This window comes from Theropithecus gelada, chromosome 14, assembly GCF_003255815.1.
Source record: "Theropithecus gelada isolate Dixy chromosome 14, Tgel_1.0, whole genome shotgun sequence".
NCBI lineage: Eukaryota > Metazoa > Chordata > Mammalia > Primates > Cercopithecidae > Theropithecus > Theropithecus gelada.
In genome coordinates this window covers 110,137,047-110,160,311 of record NC_037682.1, presented here as the reverse complement: position 1 = coordinate 110,160,311, position 23,265 = coordinate 110,137,047, and the positions used below count along the sequence as shown (strand labels likewise).

The 23,265-nt window shown below is 55.6% G+C and overlaps 1 protein-coding gene across 4 annotated transcripts in view; it reads right to left on the bottom strand.

The window, feature by feature from the left end:
* PHLDB1 (pleckstrin homology like domain family B member 1) overlaps positions 1–23,000 on the bottom strand; it is a 53,573-nt gene extending 30,573 nt beyond the window's left edge. The window contains exons 1-7 of one of the 4 annotated variants that reach the window (XM_025355992.1): positions 22,765–23,000; positions 16,122–16,277; positions 15,665–15,745; positions 14,879–15,002; positions 13,377–13,547; positions 5,241–5,366; positions 1,330–2,675 (exon numbers count right to left, since the gene is read on the bottom strand). In XM_025355992.1, the coding sequence (XP_025211777.1) occupies positions 1,330–2,675; positions 5,241–5,366; positions 13,377–13,547; positions 14,879–15,002; positions 15,665–15,724 (1,827 nt within the window). In that variant the 5' untranslated portion in view covers positions 15,725–15,745; positions 16,122–16,277; positions 22,765–23,000. Of the gene's footprint in view, positions 1–1,329; positions 2,676–5,240; positions 5,367–13,376; positions 13,548–14,878; positions 15,003–15,664; positions 15,746–16,121; positions 16,278–21,743; positions 21,870–22,764 lie in introns of those variants that run through there. The other 3 variants (XM_025355990.1, XM_025355991.1, XM_025355995.1) reach the window with 3 other exon arrangements.
* Between the last annotated feature and the right edge of the window lie 265 nt (positions 23,001–23,265).

Here is a 23,265-nt window from a genome sequence, read left to right as displayed (position 1 = left end):
ATCCCAGCACTTTGGGAGGCCGAGACGGGCGGATCACGAGGTCAGGAGATCGAGACCATCCTGGCCAACACGGTGAAACCCCGTCTCTACTAAAAAAATACAAAAAGACTAGCCAGGCGTGGTGGCGGGTGCCTGTAGTCCCAGCTACTCAGGAGGCTGAGGCAGGAGAATGGCGTAAACCCGGGAGGCGGAGCTTGCAGTGAGCTGAGATCTGGCCACTGCACTCCAGCCTGGGTGACAGAGCGAGACTCCGTCTCAAAAAAAAAAAAAAAAAAAAAAAGAGAAGATGCAGCAAAGGAAAAGACGGAATCTGCCTCATCTCACCCCCATCCAACACAAACACACAATCCTATACCCTCATCCAAAACTGTCCCAACCTCTTCCAAAAGCATCTCCAGATGCTTCAGTTCTGGTTCTCATCAGTTCTGATTCTCCTCCTCAAACCAGTCCCAGGGTTCCTGCTCACCTCCCAAAGAACCCTGTTCTGCTTGCAAGGACAGAGGGCAGAATCCATTCTTCTGTACATGGGCTCGACTGTGTACACACCAGCCAGAGCCCCTTAAGCTCCCTGAGTTATCTGGGGAATCCTGGCCCCGACCCAGCTCAGATGCCATCTCCAGGACAGCTGCCTAGAGCCACACCCGCCCCTGCACACACCCACACGCATGCACACGGACACACACAGTCACAATTACAGAGGCTGGCTAACGGTCAGGCCAGGGTTGCCTATCCTGCTCTGTCCTTCTTCCCTGCCACCCACACTCCTAGATGATACTGCCTGGGCCAGGGTGAGCAGCTCCCACCCACTTGTAGACGCCAAAGAGAAGCAAAAAAGGACAAGGTACTTTTCTAAAAAAAAGTCTTAGAGTCAGGAGACTTGGGTTCCAATTCCAGCTCTGCCAGAACTTGCTGTGTGACCTTGGACAAAGCCATTCCCCTCTCTGAGCTTCAGCCTACTCAACCTACTTCAACTTGCTTCTCAAACTGGGAGGTTCAAGGTCTTACCATACCTGTGGTATGTTTTCCTAGAGCTTCACTGTGCTTGAGTAAACAATGTGAAATTTAATTTATACATTAAAACAAATGCTATGTTGAATAAATGCAAAATTAGCACGAATTTAAAATAAAGCCTTAGAAATTTCAAAAGAATTTCTTCTTCAGGGCACCAGAACCATAAGATATTGATCACTAAAGTGTATCCTGGAGGTGGGGAACCTTGAGAAGCCCAAGCCCTGTTTGAGGGCCCCTCCCGCTCTGCCAGCTGGCCTGCTTGAGCCCTGGCAGAGACTCTGCCATGGACAGTGGCAAGCCTCCCTGGCACCTGCTCACCAGCCTCTCCATCTCCTGCTCCCGGAGCCGCTCTTGGCGCTGTCGCCGGTGGTACTCCAGGAGGTCGTCCTCATTGTCACTGATCTCTGTGATGCTATTTTTCCGCTCCCTTGTGACAGGCACCCGCAAGTCCCCGCTGGAGAGCTTCCTCTGGACACAGGGACTTTGGCAGGGTGAAGCCCCAGTAAGAGAGCCCAGACTGTAGGCTGGGCTCAGCCTGCCACTGAAGCTGCCCTTGCGGGGTGCCAGAGACTCACCCAGTGTGGGTGAGGGGCTCCGTGTCCTACGGCCCCGTGCCCCCAGCGTCAGGGAGAAGTCCTCTGGTGAGGCCCCATGGGCTGCCCAGCGCCGGGGCCGAGGACTCTCTGCTACTTCCCTGCTTAGCTTGGGATCTGGGGTGGTCCGGGTGGGCAGTGGGGAGAGGGCTCGCCGGGACAGAGATGGACTTAAGGGGGGCAGTTCTCGCATACTGTCCAGGCCCCGCCGGCCCAGGCGGGGACTCTCAGGAGGCTGCAGGGTACGGGTGGCTAACCCATCTGAAAATGTTCGGCCCACCAGTTGGCGTGAGGGGCTAGTTGTTAGCACCCGCTCACTGCCTGGAGGCTCACGGAAAGGGCTGGGAGGGCGGTCCTGGAGTGTGCCAATCTTGTTTCGGGGAGCAGGGACTGGAGGCTGGAACTTAGGGCTGCCAGGAATGCTGGTGGGTTGACTGAGAGCACCAGAAGCTGGGTATTCACTTAGGCTGATGGCCACCACAGGCAGCTGCCCACCCAGCCGGGGGCTCTCAGTGGCTCTCCGGGCCTCCGCCAACACAGTAGCTGCAGGGCTGTCTGTTAGCAGACCCCGGAGGCCAGGGCTGGGAGGCCTCTCATGGCCCCCTTTCCTGCTCAGCCGAGGACTCTCAGAGCGAGCACCACTTGGGCGGGACTGTGGGGGCTGCAGGGCCAGATGGTAGCTGGAGGAACGGGCAGGTACCAGTGGGGGCACAGAAGGTCCTGGCTCTTGCCCACTGGGTGAGTGACTGGCACAGCTTCCACTGCTGGCTGGTGAAGAGAGTGGAGAGAAGGCTGGAGAGGTGTTCTCATAGCTGGAGCCCACAGACATGGCACCAGGGCTGGTTGGGGGAGACAGCAGGTAGCGCCCACCATTAGCCATCGGCGACAGTGGAGAGGTTGTGGCAGGCTTCTTGCCAGCAGCTCCAGGCTCCTCTAGCACCAGTGAGTCCATGATCTCTTGCAGGTCCTTCTCAATAGAGCTCACCAGGGAACTGTGGCTGGCACAGGCCGAGGGTCCCCGTGTTGCAGGCTGTGGGGTGTGGTTCCCATTTACCAGACTTTCTGATTCTGCTGGAGGGAAATGCAAAGGTCTTTGACTTTGGGGAGCTGCATATGCATAAGAGCCAGGGCACTAGCCTACTTCCTCCTAGCACAGTGAGACTAACAGAGCTCTGGAGAAGAAGCCAGGAGATCTGGTTCTGGTACCACCTAGCTCTGCCACTGACCTGCTATGCAACCTTAGCCAAGTCACTTGTCTTCAGTTTCTCCTTCTGTAAAGGAAGGGAATTGGCAGGGCCTTCCTGCCTGTGACTTAAAACAGTTAATAGTGATAGGCACTCTAAGCCTATTGTTGTCAATTCACCCCAAGACTAGACTCCTCCAATCTATATCCTATATCCCTCCTCAAGAAGGGCAGGTAAGCCAGGCACAGTGGCTCACACCTGTAATCCCAACACTTGGGGAGGCCGAGGTGGGCAGATCACTTGAGGACAGGAGTTCAAGACCAGCCTGGCCAACATGGTGAAACCCCACCTCTACTAAGAATACAAAAAATTAGCTGGGTATGGTAGCACACGTCTGTAATTCCAACTACTCAGGAGGCTGAGGTACGAGAATCACTTGAACCCAGGAGGTTGCATTGAGCTGAGATCACTCCTGCCTCCTGGGTGACACAGCAAACTGTCTCAAAAAAAAAAAAAAAAAAAAAGAAGAGGCCAGGCATGGTGGCTCACACCTGTAATCCCAGCACTTTGTGAGGCTGAAGTGGATGTATCACCTGAGGTCAGGAGTTCGAGACCAGCCTTGCCAATATGGTGAAACCCCATCTCTACTAAAAATAAAAAATTAGCCAGGTGTGGTGAAACGCACCTGTAGTCTCAGCTACTTGGGAGGCTGAGGCAGGAGAATCACTTGAACCCAGGAGGTGGAGGTTGCAGTGAGCCGAGATCGCGTCACTGCACTCTAGCCTGGGCGACAGAGTGAGGCTCCATCTCAAAACAAAAAAAAAGAAAAGGCTGGGCGCGGTGGCTCAAGCCTGTAATCCCAGCACTTTGGGAGGCCGAGATGGGCGGATCACGAGGTCAGGAGATCGAGACCATCCTGGCTAACACGGTGAAATGCCGTCTCTACTAAAACATACAAAAAACTAGCCGGGCGAGGTGGCGGGCGCCTGTAGTCCCAGCTACGCGGGAGGCTGAGGCAGGAGAATGGCGTGAACCTGGGAGGCAGAGCTTGCAGTGAGCTGAGATCCGGCCACTGCACTCTAGCCTGGGTGACAAAGCGAGACTCCGTCTCAAAAAAAAAAAAAAAAGAAAAAGAAAAAAGAAGGGCATTATAAAAAGAAGATGGGCACCTGCTGCAGAGCTGGCCAGAAGTTCCAGGGGCTCCTAGTCTAATAGTACGTCAGGGCCTCCCACCATAGGAACCAGAGGCCCAGGATTTAAAAAAAAAAAAAAAAAAAGAAAAAGAAAAAGCCTCCAAGGCTGGGCGAAGGGTGTGTCTTCATCCAATCAGAGGTAGGGGAGGGAGCTGGTGCTAATGGCTGGTTCCTGGAAGCCAGGCTGCCAGCAAGGAGGTGAAGCTCAGTGCCTCCAATTATCCCATTAAGCCATGCCAGCAAAAGCCTGCTTTTGCCATGCCTCAGCCCTAGGCAACCATACAGGAGTCCCTGGAACCACTGCCCCAAACAGCTAAGGGAGTGACATGACAAGGCTGGGGTGAGGGCAGGGTAAAATTAACTAGGGAGTAGACTGGGAAACCAGGCTTCTGAGCCCCCAGAGGACTGGAAAAGATTGAGGGTGGGGAGAAGAGAAGAGAAAGACTTTGCAAGACTGAGTCTGGGTCCAAAATTATGGGGACTGTGTGGGATATAGTCAGAGGAGTTGCCATGGATACTGGTAATCCCAGTGACCACTCACCTTTCTTCAGGTCCCCAGGCTATCCACTTAGGCTGCTGATACCACCCCCCTAGGTGTACCTGACATCCATGTCCATCTGCCCCAGCATCTGTCACCCCATAGCCATCTAAATGCCAGCGCAAAGTCTGAGATGGTAGACCCGATAATAGCCTCCTGGTCTGCACCCCATCCCCTATGCAGCTGGGCTGAGGGGGCCTGTGTTGGTTCCCCAGAACAATCACCAATTCTTTTCTGGGGATCAATAATTCACACACAAAATACAGCTGCTCCACTGAGTCATCAGCGGGCAGGGCATAGAGTGAGGGTTGGGCGAGGCCCAAGGACATGATCCCCACCACAGCTTACAGGGAGTTCAACCTAATGCTTCCTTCTGCCCCTCAGGACACCCTAGAGGGTGAGGCTCCCTGTGGTGACACAAGTGGGCCCGAGTTCCAGACACTGAGTGGCAACCTCCAGGGCAGTGGGGTACAAGCTGGCAGAGCCCGCCATCCCTTAAGACACATAATTTCCCAGTTTTACCTAAGCAGCACTGCCTTGGTTAGCTCTCGATGGTCCCACTGCCTGGCATTCTCCACCAGCCCATGGCCGGTGGCAGTGAGCCCAGACCTTAGGTATTGTCTTGCCCTAACACTCCAAGTGTGGCTGAAATGAGCAAGGAGGACTGCTGAAGGAACACCACCAACCCAGCCCCCTGCGCCCCCCCCACTCTGGTACCTACCAGGAACAGGGCTGTAGGGGGGCCCAGGAGCTCGGCCCCCTGCTGGAATCATGCTTTTCATCCACTTGGCTTCAGCCGGGTGGTTAAAGCGAAGGAAGGTGGACTGACCCAGGCACAACATGCAGCCTGCAGAGAAAGCAAACACTTGAATACCGGGTGTGGTGGCTCACACCTGTAATCCCAACACTTTCAGAGGCAGAGGCAAGTGGATCACCTGAGGTCAGGAGTTCGAGACCAGCCTGGCCAATGTGGTGAAATCCCATCTCTACTAAAGATACAAAAAATACAAAAATTAGCCAGGTGTGGTGGTGGGTGCCTGTAGTCTCAGCTACTCAGGAGGCTGAGGCCAGAGAATTGCTTGAACCCAGGAGGCAGAGGCTGCAGTGAGCCGAGATCACGCCACTGCACTCCAGCCTGGGTGACAGAGCAAAACTCCGTCACACACAGACACACACACACACACACAAAAATGTTCAGCGAACACCGACACCCCTGTCCCCCAACCCCAACCTGTATGCATGATCCATCTATCTGCCCCTTGGGGAGAAGGGTAGAAGAGTCAGTCTGAGAGGCAGCAACTTCCAGGGTCACACAAAAAAGCTCTGAGATAGGGAACAAGGGGAGAAACCATAGACCAGTCCGATGACCTGCGGGAGTCCTGAATTTGCTCCCACTCTTTATTGTTTTGTGACCTTAGGAGAGCTGTGTGCTGCAAGTCTAGGGAGCGATCACCACCTTTCTTTCTGACTAAGCACCTTCTGCATGCTCCCTGGTCTCCCCTGGCATCAGGCCAAGACTAGGCCACTGGGCCCGGCCTCAGCCAAGCACATTCCCGGGCAGTAGACACAAGCCCAGTCCTGCCCAGGAAGTGTGAGCACCTGGAGGGGGAGGGCATGTGGGAGCTGGAAAATGTAGCCAGGGGCACCAGGAGTGTGCACAGTGGCAGGTGTGCCCACAGGCATCTAAGTGTAGCTGGCAGAACTCCACCTCCCAGCCACACCAGGTGCTGTCGGGCTCCCGCAGAAGATACTATATTGGGAGAAGCCAGAGCCCTGTTGCTTTCTACCACCAATCCTTCCAATTTGTCCACACCCCTGGCCCCCGGTCTCAGCCTCCTGTCTACCCAATCTGGTGCCACTTGGCACCCCAAGCTTCACGTCAGTCTAAGACTGGCAGAGGAGTCTACATTCCTGGATGCTGAGACAGTTCAGCTCAGGCAGGCCACAAGGGCAAGGGGCATCCCAGGCCACGTGGGTACCTTGGCAGGTCCCTAACTAAGAAGCTCAGGAGCCTGTTCCTGGGATCCTGGGCATTGCTTGGGTTGGGGGTTTAGTAGGCTGAGAAGCCCATGGCAGATAACCATAGTGGATAAAGCCACTCACTATCCTGGCATACACAAAGGCCCTACCAGGTAGCCAGACACCAACAATTCTAAAGGATAGAGAGGGAGCCTTCCCTGCCAAGTCACCAGTCAGAGAAGAGGATCCCACAGTATTCATAACTGGAATAAATGATAGCCAACCACACTGTCCACATAATTACAACCACAGCTGTTTCAGAAAGAGCCCTGTCAAGCCCCTCCCCCTCCTTTTAGCCATTTAACAAGCTTATTAGTGATGAGTTCACAGGGTCTAGACAGACCCACTCAACCCAGGGTCATGGGTGGTGGGGATCAAGAGCCTGACCACACAATCCAGGCCGGGAAGGAGGTGGGGAGTCTGAGTGGATTCCAGTCCAGCAGTGCCAGGCCCACCCAAGTAGGATGTAGGCATCTAGGGATCCTTCGGTTGGGCCCCTATAGCTGTGTGTTTTCTGCCCCCTCCTCAGCCCTTCACCCTCCCCCACATAAGGGGGTGTGGCCGTGCTGCCTCTGGGCTATAAATAGTGATGCCAGGCACCAGAGCTGGATCCGTATTAATAGAGCAGGCAGGAGGGCAGCAGGACTGAGAGCAACCCAGCTCCTGCCCAAATTAACTTTCTATTTGCATGCAGAAGCTTCAGGCATTGCCCCAGTGCTGGCCCCTACAGCCCCTAGGGGTCTGGCCGGCCTGTTTCTGGGAAGAAGCCTCCTCTCTGCCCACTCCCACCCCACACTCCCAAAGGCCAGCCCTTTCAGGGAGCCCAGGAACCCCTGCCCATCCTGCCAAAGTCACGGTCAGTGTCCCCCATGCCCAGAGGGGATCAGGGTCCAGCTGTGTGCAGGTGGGTGGAGGAGCTGCACATCTGGAGGGGAAAAACTAGGCGAAGGAGAGGGTGAATCCTATCTGTGAGAGATGCAGAGGAGAAACACCAACACAAACAGGCTCACACTCATACACACTCATAGTAACACAACAGACTCATGGGCGTACATGCTCACACACTCTCAGAGCTACTGTCACTGCCCTCCTGGTCACACAAATAGAGTGGACTGGCCAAAGGGAGACCGAGTGAAGGGAATATGGGAGGAAGGGCCTTGGTCCTTCCTATCAGAGACCCTCCTTGGCCATAAGGTAGACTCCCCTCATTCTGACCAAGACCCTTTAACCTCATCTGAGGGAGGTGAGTCCTAAGGAGGGGACTGCCGGAGCGCTGGGGAAGATAAGGTCTACCGACTGAGAAGTGCCCCCAAGCCCAGAATCCCCATTTAGAAATGTTCAGGGAACACACACAATCGAGTCTCTCCGCCTCAAGCTCCCAAAGAAGGTCAGAGGACCCCATGCCCCTCCTCCCGCCCACCCTCCTCAAGACGCCCCTCCCAGCCCGAGCTTCTCCAAGCTTGGCGGCTTGGGGTCTGTGGCTGGCCCGGGGCTGAGGACTCACCGCCGAAACCGGACCTCCGGACCGCTCGCCCCCGCTAGCTCGGGTCCTCCAGGTCCCGGGCCCGCCCGGGGCCTTTGAGGGGGCGGGCCGACCTCCCGAGCCGCCGGCTCCAGGCTCGGAGCGAGCAGCGAGGCAGCGAGCAGCCGCCAATGCCCGGGGAGGGGCGGGCCGGCCACCAGCGGCGGGGGAAGGGAGCCAGGGAGGGAGGGACAAAGGAGAGGAGGAGGGGAAGAGGAAGTGATGGAGGAGACGAGTGGAGAGCTGGATGGAGAGGGCGGGGCGGGAGGATGCAGAAAGGCAGCCGGCTTGGGATCCTGGACCCGGGGCAGGAAGAAAAGTGGGCGGGAAGGAAAGGTTCAAGGGAGGTGACTGAGTGAAGGAAAGGTGAGAGGTAAGTACAGAGGCCAGAGAGTGAAGAGCCAGGAGCCAGGAGTGAGGCCAAGCAAAAGACAGGGTCTCATTCCCAGCCCCCTGTGGTAAGAGGTCAGCGGTAGCCGGGCTGGCCGGCTCTAACTGGCTGTAGTACCTTGGGCCAGTCACACCCTCTGGCCTTGGCTTCCTTATCTACCGAAAGTCAGCTCTGACATTCCATGTCCATATCTGAGGGAGAGAAGGAGAGGAAAGCAGGGGCTCTACAGGTCCAGCTAGGTCACTAGGTCCTGCTCTGGCCCTTAGGCTGTCACTGTAACAAGGTCACCCTGGGCTAGGAGTTCAGGCCAAAGCAGTGCTCTGTACAATGCAAGCACTCAGCCCACCTCCTGTCTCCACCCTAAACACCTCCTCTTCCGGCCCCACTCCGGGTAGCCCAACCCATGACCCAGAGTGGACCAAGGCACTGCCCTTTCCAGCCAGCCAACTTCCTGGGCCCTTGGAAGCCAGCCCGCACCCCAGCCACAGCCTCCAGTTGTGCTAGACCCAGCAAAGAGCCCTCCGACCCCAATAAGGTACCCATCCTACTTGGGAAACAGATATCTAGAGCCCCCAAAGTCAGGCTGAGATTCTGAGTCAGGCAGGTGTTTTGTTTTGTTTTGTTCTGTTTTTTTGAGACGGAGTTTTGTTCTTGTTGCCCAGGCTGGAGTGCAATGGCGCAATCTCGGCTCACTGCAACCTCCACCTCCCGGGTTCCAGCGATTTCTCCTGCCTCAGCCTCCCATAGCTGGGACTACAGGCATGCGCCACCACACCCAGCAAATTTTGTATTTTTAGTAGAGACGGGGTTTCTCCATGTTGGTCAGGCTGGTCTCGAACTCCCGATCTCAGGTGATCCGCCCACCTCAGCCTCCCACAGTGTTGGGATTACAGGCATGAGCCACCGCACCCAGCCCAGGCAGGTATTAATACCTACCATCCAGCCAGGTCCCCCAGTTCCTCTTGTTCCAGGGACCTGGCCCCTGCACACCAGAGCCTTACGGGACACAATGTTGTATGCTCTCAGCAGGCAGCTCACACAGCCTGACACAGTGTCTCTCAGATACACACCAACACTTGCTCAGTCACGCTGACACTACTTCATCTCTGCATGCTCTGAGTCACACAGACACCCTCATTAAACACACTGTCTGTCTCTCACACACCTTTATTCTCATGCACACATCCCCCAGACAACTCCTTTTAGTTACACACTCACCCAGGCATAGCTTTCCTTTCACTCAGTCCCTGGAGAAACTCTGAAATAAAATCAACCTCTTAGATGAATAATCAGGCAAGTTTTCCATTCTTGCTGAACAGCCCACTAGCTCACTCACCCATGCTGCCGACTATGTGCATACACATGCACACGTTCACGTGTGCACACGTATCTTATTCCCTTCTGAGGAAAAAGGAAGAACCATATAGGGTAAATGCAAAATGAAGGGAGGCTTAAAAAAAAATCTCAGGAAGAGTGATTCATCGGTCTGGAAACTGTGATGGCCAGCTGGATAGACCTAGGCAGACACAGAGGATGCCCGCCAATGAGAAATAGGGCAGGAGGCAGACACAAAGAAGTGGGAAGCTGGGAGCCTTTGCTCTGCCCTCCTTCCTTTGAGCTTTATTAGTCAAGATTGTTATCAGTCTCATAACAGAAAAAGGTTGAAGGCTTCACTCCCAATTTACAGATGGAATAACTGGGTGGGAAAAAAAGAGGTTCAATATCCTGGATCCCAGAGAGAGGCAGCTGGATAACCCAGAGATCCGGCTCCCCAGCCACACTCCTCTGCCGGCCCCTACATAAGCCCCTACCCACCAATAAGAGGCTTAGGGAATGAAGGAGACTGGAGACCAGTGCTCGGAGGAAATGCTAGGAGTAGATGGGGACCTACTGTCTAGACAGCCTGGGCCCTGAGCTGGTGGCTTTCTGGGTCCTCCCCTGCTTGGTTCCCTCCCAGATCTTTCATGTGGTCTGGCGCTGTGGTCTCAGGGTGGGGCAGCCTAGACCCAGATTGAGATTCCTCCTCATTCCCTTGGTCCTATTCCGAGCTCCACCCCTTGCTCTGTAGAGAAGAGGGCAATGTGGGATGTGCCAGGATGCCTGGGTACAGGGGGTGGAATCAGGACCTTCCTGGCTCCCTCACTTCATGCTCCTATGTTCACAGCTCTGTGCTAAAGGTTGGCATCTGTTTTCTGCCCGCCTCCCCCTTTCCCTGGCCCAAGCATATTCCTGCTGGAAGAGCCTGTCACTGCCATCTCTGCTTGTCATGAAGTGTGTCTCTCCAAGTTGCCTATGGCTGGGCACAGTGCCCAGAATGATGCATCTAAGGCCAAAGTAGGCTCCTTGTTATTCCCAGGGTAGCCCTTGTTTTTCAAAGAGGAGGGTCGCCTCTACAAGGCCAGATTAGGGGAACAAGGAAGGGAAAATGATCCTCTTGTATATATGCCAACAGATAGGCATATGACCAGTGAGGTCTCATATACACATAGGAGTACATACACAGACATTTTGGTACCATCAGTCCTGAGTTCACCCCTATCGCCCACTTGAACACACTGATCCATAAATACAAAGAAAGACACAAACACAGAGATTCGTAAGCCCAGAGTCACAAACACATCCGGAGCTACATAAACACACTCCAGTTACACAGACACACAGAGATAGCACATGCACCCCCGAACCACCCAGTTTCCAGGGAAACACACTCCCAAGAATGTCCGGAGTGGGGCCAGGCAGGGCTGGGCTTGGTGCCTTGCTCCAGAGATGAGACAAGGAAACCCTCAGCTCCTGGAGCCCAGGGGAGGGGGAGGACTGGGGAGAAGAACACCCATTCCTTTGTGCCTCTGCCTACCCCTCCATAGGCTGCCAAGCTTTGGAGACAGGCAAGCCCAGACAAGAAGGCTATGGGGGATGGGGAGAGAAAATGGGAAGGGGTTTAGGGTCAGAAGAGAGTGGGAGGGTACATACTTGGCTGGGTAGGCTTCTGGCTGGAGAAGAGTCGGGAGGGGTCACTGGGGCCACAGGAAATGCCTCAGAATTCCATCTTGGCCCCAGGCTCTCCCTCTTCTCAGGGAGATAAATGATGCACCGGAAAGAATGAACAACACAAGCATACCCTGCTCTCAACATGCAGGGGAACAACGTTCTTACCGAGGAATGTGATGGGTTTGGGGCAGGGGTAGTAAGTGCTGAGCCTTCTTTGAATTTTGTCCTGCCTCTCCTTGCTGCTCTACTGTCTCATCTCCATGCTCCCAAATCTTAGAGAAGATGCTGTCTCTGAGACTGAACAGAACTGTTAGGAACCTGCTGCCATCATAGCCAAGCTCCAATTTTGGGGGATTCCTTCTCTCATCCAAAGTCAGAGACCGTGAAGTCCTGGAGAAGGCAAGGGCCTGCATGCTGCTACTGGTGGACCTGCCTCCCTGAAGTCAATTTTTGCATGCCCTGCCCCCTACCCGAGGGCAGGAAGAAAAGACTGGGGTTAAAAAAAAAAAAAAAATTAGCCGGGTGTGGTGGCAGATGCCTAATCCCAGCTACTTGGGAGGCTGAGGCAGGAGAATCACTTGAGCCTAGGAGGTGGAGGTTGTAGTTAGCCGAGATCGTGCCACTGAACTCCAGCCTGGGCAACAGTGCGAGACTCCGTATCAAAAAAAAAAAAAAAAAAGATGGGGGAAAGGTCAGGTCTCCTGAATCAGCTGTGAAGGAAGTGACATTGAAAGGCCTTAAGGAGGATGAAGAGGAGAGAAGGAGACAGTGGAGTGAGTAGGATGGCCACTTCCAAGGGGCTTCTAGGCAGTAAGAGCCCCCAGAAAACAATGCTAGGCCATCAGAACCTGCTTAGAGCCAGGCTTAACCCAAAGTTCCTGTCCTCCTGTTAGCCTTTAACCTCACCTCTAACCTCCACCCAAATCTGTTTTTCTCATTCTCCTAATCTGACAACTCACTGTATGAACTGATGCCCAGAACCCTGTTTCCAGGGTGAGCACACCTGGTCTGTCGAAGTGCCACCTGGGCCAACCGCTTACCTGCCTGCTAACCATAGTAATCAGGGGCCTAGATTTTATTTATTTATTTATTTATTTATTTATTGAGACGGAGTCTTGCTCTGTTGCCCAGGCTGGGGTGCAGTGGCGCCATCTCATCTCACTACAACCTCTACCTCCCAGGTTCAAGCGATTCTCCAATCTCAGCTTCCCGAGTAGCTAGGACTATAGGTGCGCGCCACCACACGTGTCTAATTTTTGTATTTTGGGTAGAGACAGGGTTTCACCATGTTGGCCAGGCTGATCTTGAACTCCTGTCCTCAAGTGATCCACCCGCCTTGGCCTCCCAAATTGCTGGGATTACAGGTGTGAGCCACCATGCCCAGCCAGGGGCCTAGTTTTTAGAGCCACCTCACACAACAGAATGGCCTATTGCTTTGGGTTATATTCGTGACCCAAAAGCTACTGTCAGCAGTCTCATAACAGGAGCAGGCATGTCCTCAGATTTCACCCTTGCCCCATCCCCATCAGGAAGTATTGTCCTCCTCTTCAGCTTCTCAAAACAACTTCCTCTTGGCATCATGGAACAATGCCATTGATACCCTCTCACTGCTGCTCCAATTGCTCTTCCCAACAACCACTAACAATCCCATCATGCCCCAGGCCCTCTGATGGCGGGAATCAGAACCTCTTCTCTCCCTATAGTATGTGGAGGCAGGTTGGGGGTGACCAGAGAAGAAAAGCAGGTTGAAAACATGTCTGGATGCTGAGACGGTTTAGTATGTTGTTTAGGCACATCCAGATGCACCTGAGTACTCCATTCCCAGTATGGGCACTCAGGCAGTTGCCATGGCAACCACTACAGCCAGTCTCCCCTGTGCCTAACACATACAAGCCTTTAAACAGAGGCCCCCTCCATCTGGAGGTGTCCAGCCTTACCCTGAGTGAGCCGGGTAGGCTGCCGGACAGGGAGACCATCAATAGTGCAGGCATTGCCACAGGGGTAGAGGGTGAGGGTGCCCCGCAGGTTCTCGATGTAGCAGTGCTCTGGAGCCAGGCCTGGGCCCTGTAGTGAGATGTCTCTGGCTGCAGAGCCAATCACCGTCCTCCCTGGAGACAAGAGGCAAACTGAATCAGAAGGGTTGTCCAGGCTGAGGAGGCAGTGACAGGGCAAGGAGGGCCACAGTGGAAACATATTCCACCTCCTACTCCAGGGAGAATCTCTGCCCACCACTGGCCACCCCTACTGGGCCAGTCTATACTGAGCCTGGTCTATACAGTAAGTGATAGAAGCTCTTCTCAGAGAAAACTCTGCCTGAGAATGGGAGGCCCAGAGATGGGAAGACCCAGACTCCACAGATGGAGAAGGAAGATTGCTTTTCTGCAGATCCTCCCTTATTCCCCCAACTGCCTCTCCCTATTGTCCTTTTTCTTTTTCCCCTTCAGCCTACTCCTCCTTTCTTCTAAATCTCCCTTTCTCTCCTTCTTCTCTCCCCCACTTCTGCTACCTGCAACACTTCATCTCCCTCGCTAACCTCTCTGTTCAGTGCAACCTCTCTTCAGTGCAGGCTCTCCCCTAACTGCAGCAAGAACAGCCCCTCCCACTGACAGAGCCCCTGGGACTGGTATTTGGAGAATGTGGAGAATGTAGTATCACCCAGGCAACAAGTGCAGCCAGGAGAGGAGAGAGGGCGGGCAGAAGCTGAAAGGTGAAGGGGGCCGTGCCAGGGCCTTATCTTGGGAGATCTTGCCCCCAACTCCCATCTCTCCATTCTCTACCTACGGTATAGCCTCCTGTGCAAGCCAATGCCTTGGAGTGGGGCCCTTTTTCTTCTTGGCCACATTGGTTGCTAACAGCAATGTGTTCTCCTGTTTGTCTCAGTGCTCTCTTCATGGTTTCTTTTCTTCTTCTTCTTTTTTTTTTTTTTTGTGATGGAGTCTCGCTCTGTTGCCCAGGCTGGAGTGCAATGGCACGATCTCGGCTCACTGCAACCTCCGTCTCCTGGCTTCAAGTGATTCTTCTGCCTCAGCCTGCTAAGTAGCTGGGACTACAGGCCCGTGCCACCACCAGCTAATTTTTGTATTTTTAGTGGAGACGGGATTTCACCATATTGGCCAGGCTGGTCTAGAACTCCTGACCTCGTGATCCGCCCACCTCAGCCTCCCAAAGTGCTGGGATAACAGGCGTGAGCCACCACACCTGGCCTCTCCTCCTTGTTTCTAAGCTGATCTTTAAGCCCACTCATGGAACCAGATTATGTACCAAGGAAGGCAGGCAGTCTGGGGAGGCAGAGAGAAGGGAAGCAAGCTGGTGGGGTGGGGAGGCGAGCATTGCCAGCAGACAGTAGAAGGGCCCCAACACATGCAGGAGCTGGGCCTCCAGGGCAGGAATGCCTACAAGGATAGAGGGGTGACGAGTGAGATGCCCTGTTCACACTTACCTTCCTCCAGCGGCAGGAGGGTGATGGCTGTGCTGAGTCGCCCACTGCCCAGGCTCACCAGGTGGGGTTTGTCCGTTTGCACTTTCAGCCCTTTGCCTGTCTCGATCAGGTCCAAGGGTCCTTTCTGTAGGTAGCAGGGGTGGAGGACAAGCATCATTAGACTCAGCACCTTACCACCCTAAACCAGTCACACCAGTACTCTCTCCAGCCCTTGCACCTCTCCAAAGGGCTCTGAGGGTGCTGAAAGGCTTAGCACAAAATCTTACACAGAGCATTATTCCACTACATTGTAATTAGATCTGAATCTAGGCCACTAACTCGTCCCACTGGATTTATCTCAAGTCTTGGCTTAACTGTCCCTTTTGTCTATCAAAACAGAAGCAAGGAGAAAGCGGTGGGGGGTGGGGGTGGCATTGGATAAGCAGCAGGGGTACTGTAGAGGAAGGCCAGTCGAGCTCCCTGCAGACTTGTCCATGGCTACCCACTTGGCCATTGCTTGCCCCTGCTAATCTCAAGTACAGGGAAGGTAGAGGCATGGATCAAGGAGAGTGATACAGCCTAGGGTCAATCTGTAAACTGCTTTCTGACTTTCGACGGGTACTTTCTGGGTGAACCAATTAACCTGATTCAGATAAAGACTGAGCTGTTAATAGGCTTGGGACCTGGGGAAGGGCAGAGAGGAACAGAATTGCTCCTTTCATCCTTGGGCTGGGACCACAAGGGGGTAGAAGAGCTGATCCCATCCCTACCATATCTCTCTTGCCTCACAGCCCTGATCCCACTCACCTGCACCATGGTCTGGGTCTTGCATCCAGGGCCTATTTGGTTCCTGTTGAGAGTGTCCATGGTCCTAAGGCTCCAGAGCTCCTAGGGACACAGCAGAAAGCTGGTGAGTGGGGAGGCCAGGGCAGAAGAGGGAAAGAAGTAGGTTCCGTGGCAGAGTTCTCAGGGCAGAGGTAGCACCAGTCACCAACATTCCCCAAATGCTCATGCTGAAGGGAAGTAGAGGCAGCTAAAGAGCTTGGGTGGGAGTTGTCTGGGAGCAGTGCCAAGTCTCCAGCCAGCCACAGCATGGATACTACACCATACCAGTCCTGCCTCTTGCCACTGTAAGCACAAACAGTCCTATAGGGCTCAATCTATACCTCTGTGCTTTCTTGCCCTATGCTACTCAGAACCCAGATTTTGACAGCTGAAGACCCTTGGCCATTGTGGAGCCTTAAGCAGGGTGGGGAAAATCTACCTTAGTGGGAGAAGCAGCAAGGAGGCCCTCCAAGGACACTGGTAGCCAGAGGGCCCCCAGGTAGGTGGCAGGGCTAAAACAGGAGCTCCCTCCTGAAATCTTTCATTCTCCTCTTCACCGTTTGTCTCTTTTCCCAGGGCTTTAGTAGGATGTTTTCTTAAAGGAGACACAAAAGAAAAACTCAGCCATTCCTGCTATCTCCAGATGTCTCAACTCCTACACCTTTTCTTCCCCAGAAAGCCACCTCAACCCAACACAATCAGTTAAAAAAAAATTTTTTTTAATTAAAAACAAAAAACTTTAGTGATAACTAATACTGGGAATATTGGGCTCTTAACTCTTGGGTTCTTAATTGGCTAGGTGCTATAGGAAGCTTAGACCATTAGAACCAGGAGTAAGACAGATTCCAGAGCCAGAACTTGAATCCTCCCCACCACCACCCCACTGCCTCTCACCCACCACCCATCCCTCTCTCCCTGGCTCATGTTTTTGGTATCTGGGATGTGAGGACATTTGTGTACTAATGTGTGCCCCCATGCCCATCCCTTGGCCAACTAGCTAAGCTGAGAAACTTCCCACTTGCTGCTGAAATGTTACTGGGGAAAGCTAAGAGTGTGACTGAGGGGTAAGGAAGCAGACCCAGGGAAGCAGGGTTTCCCTCCACTCTCTCTTCAAGCCATCTACCAGGAGACTTGGAAAGGAAGTAGGGGCAGCAGCCAGCATTCCAAGGAGTGTCTGACCCTGGCAGTGGGTCCCGAGGACCTTAGCTATGGTGTTACTAAATTTACCCTCCCAGCTTCCACCCTTCCGGACCTGGACTGCATCATCTCCGTCACCATTTCCACCCAAGCTGGCGGAAGAGAGGCCGGAACCCAGGCTGGGGCCCACCCCAAGACTGCCAGGGAAGAGAGGAGGAAAACGCCATTAACCTATGCAAAGCCCCAAGCTGGTCTGGCACCTTCCCAGAATTCCTTGCCATGGAGAAGAATTTCCAAGGACAAAGATTGCTGTACTGCTTCCTTAGACTCAGGGAAATCCCTCAGCATTTTCTGAGTGAGGAGGGGCAAGAGAGTGGGTTAGGAATGGGGAGTTTATGTAAAACAGGGGTTAAGAAAAACAGAATAATAAATAATGGTGAAGGAGAAATATCATCCTTTGGTAGAAAGAACTTTAGACTGGGATATATAAAGCCTCAAATTCTACCCTGACTTTATTTATTTATTTATTAGTTATAAGATCCTAGACAAGTTATTTAACTTCCCTGATTGTCGAGTCATTCTTCTATAAAACTAGAGTAACAAAAAAAAAAAAAAAAAGAAAGACTGTCTGGATCAGTGCTTGCCTGGGGCTAGGGGTGGAATGAGAAGTGACTGTAAAAGGGCACAAGTTTGGTGGGGGTGGGGCGGGGGGAATGTTTTCAAATTAAATTGTGATGATGATTGCATGGCTCTGTAAATATACTAAAAGTCTTTGAATTGCATACTTAAATTGGGTGGATGTTATAGTATATAAATTATACCTCAATAAAGCTGTCAGTTTTTTAAAAAGGACTGTCTGAACATTCAGGTATTACATTAAATGGCATTCTATGAAAGCAAAGCACAACAAAAATGCCGTTTATTATTATTATTATTATTATTAGACGGACTTTCACTCTTGTTGCCCAGGCTGGAGTGCAGTGGCGCTATCTCGGCTCACCACAACCTCCACCTCCCGGGTTCAAGCGATTCTCCTGCCTCAGCCTCCGAGTAGCTGGGATTACAGGCGCACGTCACCACGCCCAGCTAATTTTGTATTTTTAGTAGAGACGGGGTTTCTTCATGTTGGTCAGGCTGGTCTCGAACTCCCGACCTCAGGTGATCCGCCCGCCTCGGCCTTCCAAAGTGCTGGGATTACAGACGTAAGCCACCGCGCCTGGCCCCGTTTATTGTTATGAGCTGTGTGACCTGGAGCAAGGCACTTCACCTGTCTGGGCCTTAGTTTAATTCATCTGTCAGATTGGAGTATTTGTCACTATCGCCATGTGGGGCAGCTGTGGTGTGCTCATTTATTTACACCGAAGAATTTCAAGTGGAAATAAAGATTGTAAAGGAGTAAGTCCGAAGGAGAACCAGAGTGATTAGAGGAGAGAAGAGAAGAGAATAAGGAGGCGAAAGTAGAGGGAGAGATAAGGAGAGAGGTGTAGGGAGAAGATAAGAAAAGATGGAGAGATTGGGAGGTACGAGGCTGTGGCCTCAGCACAGTAACCTGATCCAAGAGAAGTGGAAAGAGACACCAGGCCAACCTGCCCTGCACTCAGGCGGTGCTTTCCCCAAAGGGCGATCGCCGCAGCCGAGAGCGGCCACCTGGGGGCGCCCTCATCTTGACCCCCGCCCTGGCCGGGGCGGCGGAGTGGCGCTGCGCGAGGGACGCCCCTCACCTGCGGCCCCGCTTCCCCCGGCCCGCGGCTCCCCAGCACCCCGGCTGTCATTACCCGCCCGCCCGGCCCCGCGGCCAAAAAAAGGCCCCTGCGGTGCGCGTCCGGCCCTGGGTGTCCTCGCGCACGCTGGGTACAGACGCCCCAGCGCCGCCCCGGGAGCCGAGTGGCGGAGGCCCAGGTGTCTGGATTTGACGAGCGACGCGCAAGGCCCTCTGTGCGCCAGGCCGCCCGGCACCTCGGCCTCCTCCCCCGCGGGAACGCGCCGACACCCCAGCCACGCGGGACACCAGTCCGAAGCCCTCTCCGCCGAGGGGAGCACCCAGAGTCAACTCTCGGGGGTCTCGGCCCGCGCCTGAAGGAGGCCGGGGAAGGACCGACCGGCTCCGGCACCAACGGGCACTGACACAGCTCCCGGGCTCCCACGGGGTCCTAGGACAAGGTCCAAAGCCAGCCCCAGAGCACCAGACCCGGCCCTTCGCGAGGCCACTGCTCGGGCGCTCCCGGGAGCCCCGCGGGTCGTCCGGCCTCACCTGTGTCCCTGGGGGTCGGCCTCGGCCTCGGCCCGAGCGGTGCATGGCTGTGGCCAGAGACCTGCCAGGCCGAGCTGGGGTCCTCTCGGCCGCCGCCTTCGCCCTCCAGGCGCACATCCGCCTTCGAGAAAGGGCCGCCGGCAGAGGAAGGAGTCAGGAAGGGAAGGAAACTGAGGCGGGGAGCCCAGCGGGGCACGCCCGAGTGGGGAGGGGGACGAGAGAACTTAAGGATGAGAAAAACCTGCCAGAGATGAATGGGGGCGTGCAGAGGGACGGGGCGGGGAAGGAGAGCCACCGGGATGTGAAGGGGAAAATGAAAGGCCGACTAAGGGATGCAAAAAAACGCAAGTTGGGGAGGGGAAGACCGAGGGCAGAGGATGCGGCGGGGAGACTGAGGAACACAGAGGTGGAGGGGTCGGGGGAGACAGGACAGGCGGGTCCTCAAGTGGAAGGGACAACAGACGGGAGGACTGGGGATGCGCGAGGAGGTATTGAGGGCAGCGGAGGGGAGACTGACGGGCGGGGAGATGGGGCGAAGGAGAGGGAGGCTGGGGCCGACCGGGACCCCAAAGGCGGGAGAGAGGAGAGATGGGCGGCCCGAGGAGAGGGGGAGCTGGGAGAGCGCGGATGGAGCCGGGGCTGTTGAGTGGGTGTCCGGTGGTGGAAACGTGCCTCTCCGCGGTCCGCAGGGCCGAGGGAGGGAGGTTTCCGCAAGGGAGCGGCCCCTTGCACCCCTCGGCCTGCTCCTGCCCAGGCCGCCCGCGTGGGACAAGGCCGCAGTGTTGGGCGCCTGCCGTGGCCGCCCGCCCGCCCCTGACAAGAGGCCTTTCTTTGGCGGGGCAAGGAGAAGGAGCCGCTTGTTTGCGCGGCCGGGAAACGGGGCGGCCCCACAGACATCTCCCGTTCCCAGCCTGGCAGCTGCGGAAAGGGCGGCTGAATGTGTGTGAGGGGCCGCGTGTGTGAGCTGGCCTGTGTGTGTGAGCTGGGCTGTGTGTGTGACTGGGGCTGCATGTGTGAGGGGGCTGCATGTGTGAGCTGGGCTGCGTGTGTGAGGGGCTGTGTGTGTGATGGGCTGTGTGTGTGAGCTGGACTGTGTGTGTGATAGGCTGTGTGTGTGAGCTGGGGTGTATGTGTGAGCTGGCTGCGTGTGTGAGCTGGGCTGTGTATTGAGCTGAGCTGTGTGTGTGATGGGCTGTGTGTGTGAGCTGGGCTGTGTGTGAGCTGGGCTGTGTGTGAAAGCTGGGCTGTGTGTGTGACGGGCTGCTTGTGTGAGCTGCACTGTGTGTGTGTGACGAGGTGCTTGTGTGAGATGGGCTGTGTGTGTGTGACGGGCTGTTTGTGTGAGCTGGGCTGTGTGACTGGGGCTGGGTGTGTGAGCTGGGCTGTGTGTGTAACTGGGGCTGTGTGTGTAAGCTGGGCTTCGTGTGTGAGCTGGGTTGTGTGTGTGACTGGGGTGCGTGTGTGAGCTGGGCTGTGTGACTGGGGTGCATGTGTGAGCTGGGGTGCGTGTAAGCGGGGTTGCGGGTGTGAGGGGCTGCATGAGGGCGGGGCGGTTTCCTGTGAGGCGCAGCACATGGAGTGCGTGGGCAGGCCTCGGCGTGTGGGCGGGTCCGGGTGTGTCTGGGTGGCGTGACGCAGGGACGTAGGTATGCGAAGTGTCGCGGAGGCGTGCGTGTGTGCCGCGTGGGAGCTCGGCGTGGTGGGGCGCCTGCGTTTGCGTGTGGCGGCTGTGGGGTGAGCCCGCCGTCCAATGAGTCAGCCTCCAGAGGCTCCAGGACCGCTGAGCTAACGGCCCAGAATGCAGCCCCGCCCCGGAGCCGTGGGTCCCCGGCCGGGCTGTGCGGTCGCCGGGCCAAGTCCCCACTTGAGCCTGCCTCGGCGGAAGCGCCCGCGGGCGACTCGGCCACCCTGCGCCGGCGCCCCCACCCAGCCGCCCGCCCGCACTTTCCTATCCCGGGGGAGCCCGGATGACTTGGGTCAGCCTCCGCTCGGGGGAACTCTAGAGATTCTAGTCCGGACGGCGCGGCGTGGCAAGGCGCCCCAGGCTGCCTCCCCGGCCCCCGAGGACGTGGGGCCTTGGGGAGTGCCTGGGAGGCCCCAGGCGGGCTTCCCATCTCCTGGACACCCCCAGGCATCCCTCCTAGACGCCCAAGACTCTGAGCCGGACTCCGAATCCCTTCCTGGTCCATCAAGGCGGCCGGCCTGGAGACAGGGGGAAGACGTCACAGGAGATACCCCCACGCCCCAAGGTCCTACTGTGGGTGGACAGGGGGAGGTGTGGGGCGCTAGAGGACGAAAACCCGCGCGCGCGCTCGCCACCCAACACCCGCGAGTGTCCGCCCGGCCGCCTAGGTGCCCGCGGGAGAGAGTCTGGATGGGGCCAGGATCAGCGTTTCTCCAAGCGGGGGAGAGCGCCACGGCCCCCTCTGGCGGTGGCGTTGGCAGCGGCCGAGGAAGGCAAAAGCAAGCGGCTCACAGGAAAACTCCCCACAACGCCCCTTTCGCCTCTACGCACTCACCTGGGGTGCCCTCACTCCCCCACGGGTTTCTGCCGAGCTCCCTAGCCTAGAGCTGATTTCAGGGCTCTCGCCAGGCCCCAGGGACTTCCCCTTATCCAGTCCTAGCACCGCAGCGAATGGGACCCGCAAGTGTAGTGGGAGGGGGCACTCTTACCTAGAGGTGGGGGGGACAGGGAGACACTGGTCCCTTAGCCCGGCTCGGCTCGGTCGCGGTGGCCTCAGGCTTAGGAGGACACTGTTGCCTTTCCCCGGGAGCCTGCTGAGTAGGAGGAGAGCGAGCCTGTCCCGCCCCGCTCCCGCCAGTCCCCGCCCCCGTCCCCCATCCCGTCCGCCTGGCCAGCCAAAGAAGACGCCCTTGTGGGGCTGGAGCCCAAGGTCCCCCCACCCACCCTTTCCCACAGCAGCACCTCCCCCAGCCTGCACAGCGCCCGCTTTGTTCATCTTTGCAGCTGGGCTCTCCACCACCACCACCACCACCACCACCACCACGGCCACCACGGCCACCACCAAGACCACACACCCCCCTCTCCTCCCACCCTGCCCTCCCGACTCTCCTAGACCACCTTCCACTCCTAGGCTTTAACGCGCTTCTGAGAGGGTGTTTTTGACAATCCGTTTCCCCGCCCCCAAACTCTCCCCTCTTTCTTTTTGCCTTTGATGCTGGAAACCTCCACAGGCTCCTAGTGAACCTCCTAAATCGAAGCCCCTACAACATGCTCTCAATATCTCCAGAACATCTACTGAGGGTACGCAGGTCTTCTCCCTGTCACCCCCTCCCCTCCTCGCCCCATTCTAAGCCCCACCATGAAGAGCTGTAAATGGGATTGATAACCACGCACATCAGGCTTCACAGACTTTCTCAAGGATAGGCACAAGAAGACACGTTAAAGTACCATGCAAACTCCAAAGCACAGGAAAGCGGAATGGAATTATCATCTTGCACCCATGGAGCTCCACACCCATCCACGCCGACAGACCTGCTGGTTACAGATTGGGATATGGAGGCAGGCTGTAGACTTACAGTTGAGCACACCAACCTGTAGTAGGAGTGGGAGTTAATAAGGAAGAGAAGGAAGCACTAAACACTTAAAAGCGGCCCCCAAATTGAGCTAGGTTGAAGTCATTCTCCATCTCAACCTCCACCCCGAAATCCAATGCTGACAGTGGATCCTTACCGTGCAAAGCCAGCTCTTGGCCCAGGAGACTGGCTGGGGAGACCCTAGGGAGCTGAACTCAGCTAGACTTCTGGACTTCTTTGACCTGCACTAGAGGGACCCTGGAGACTCTTCTTCACTGAAGGAAGGAGCAGAAAGCCTGTAAGTCTGGTCTAAATTCCAGCTGGGGTGGATAGCAAAAAATAATTTTTCCTCTTTGAGAGGGACAAGTGCTGTTCTGATTCAATGAGTTTAGTTAGTGCTGTCTCTCCCTAACCCAGGAACAGCAGGAGGCTGAACTACAGGAATCTCTGGTCACTCATTGACAGGGCTGGCCTTAGCAGGGGGCCCCCCACGGCTGGAGACTGAAGCTGACCAGGGCCAAGCAGCAGACAAGGAAGGGGAGGGGAGAGGCCTCCCTTTGCTGCCACCTGCTATAGCTAATGGAGGTGGAACACTCAAGCTCCAGAATATGCTGTGGGTACCAGGAAGTCCTAGGATGTGAGGAGCGAGACTCTTAAT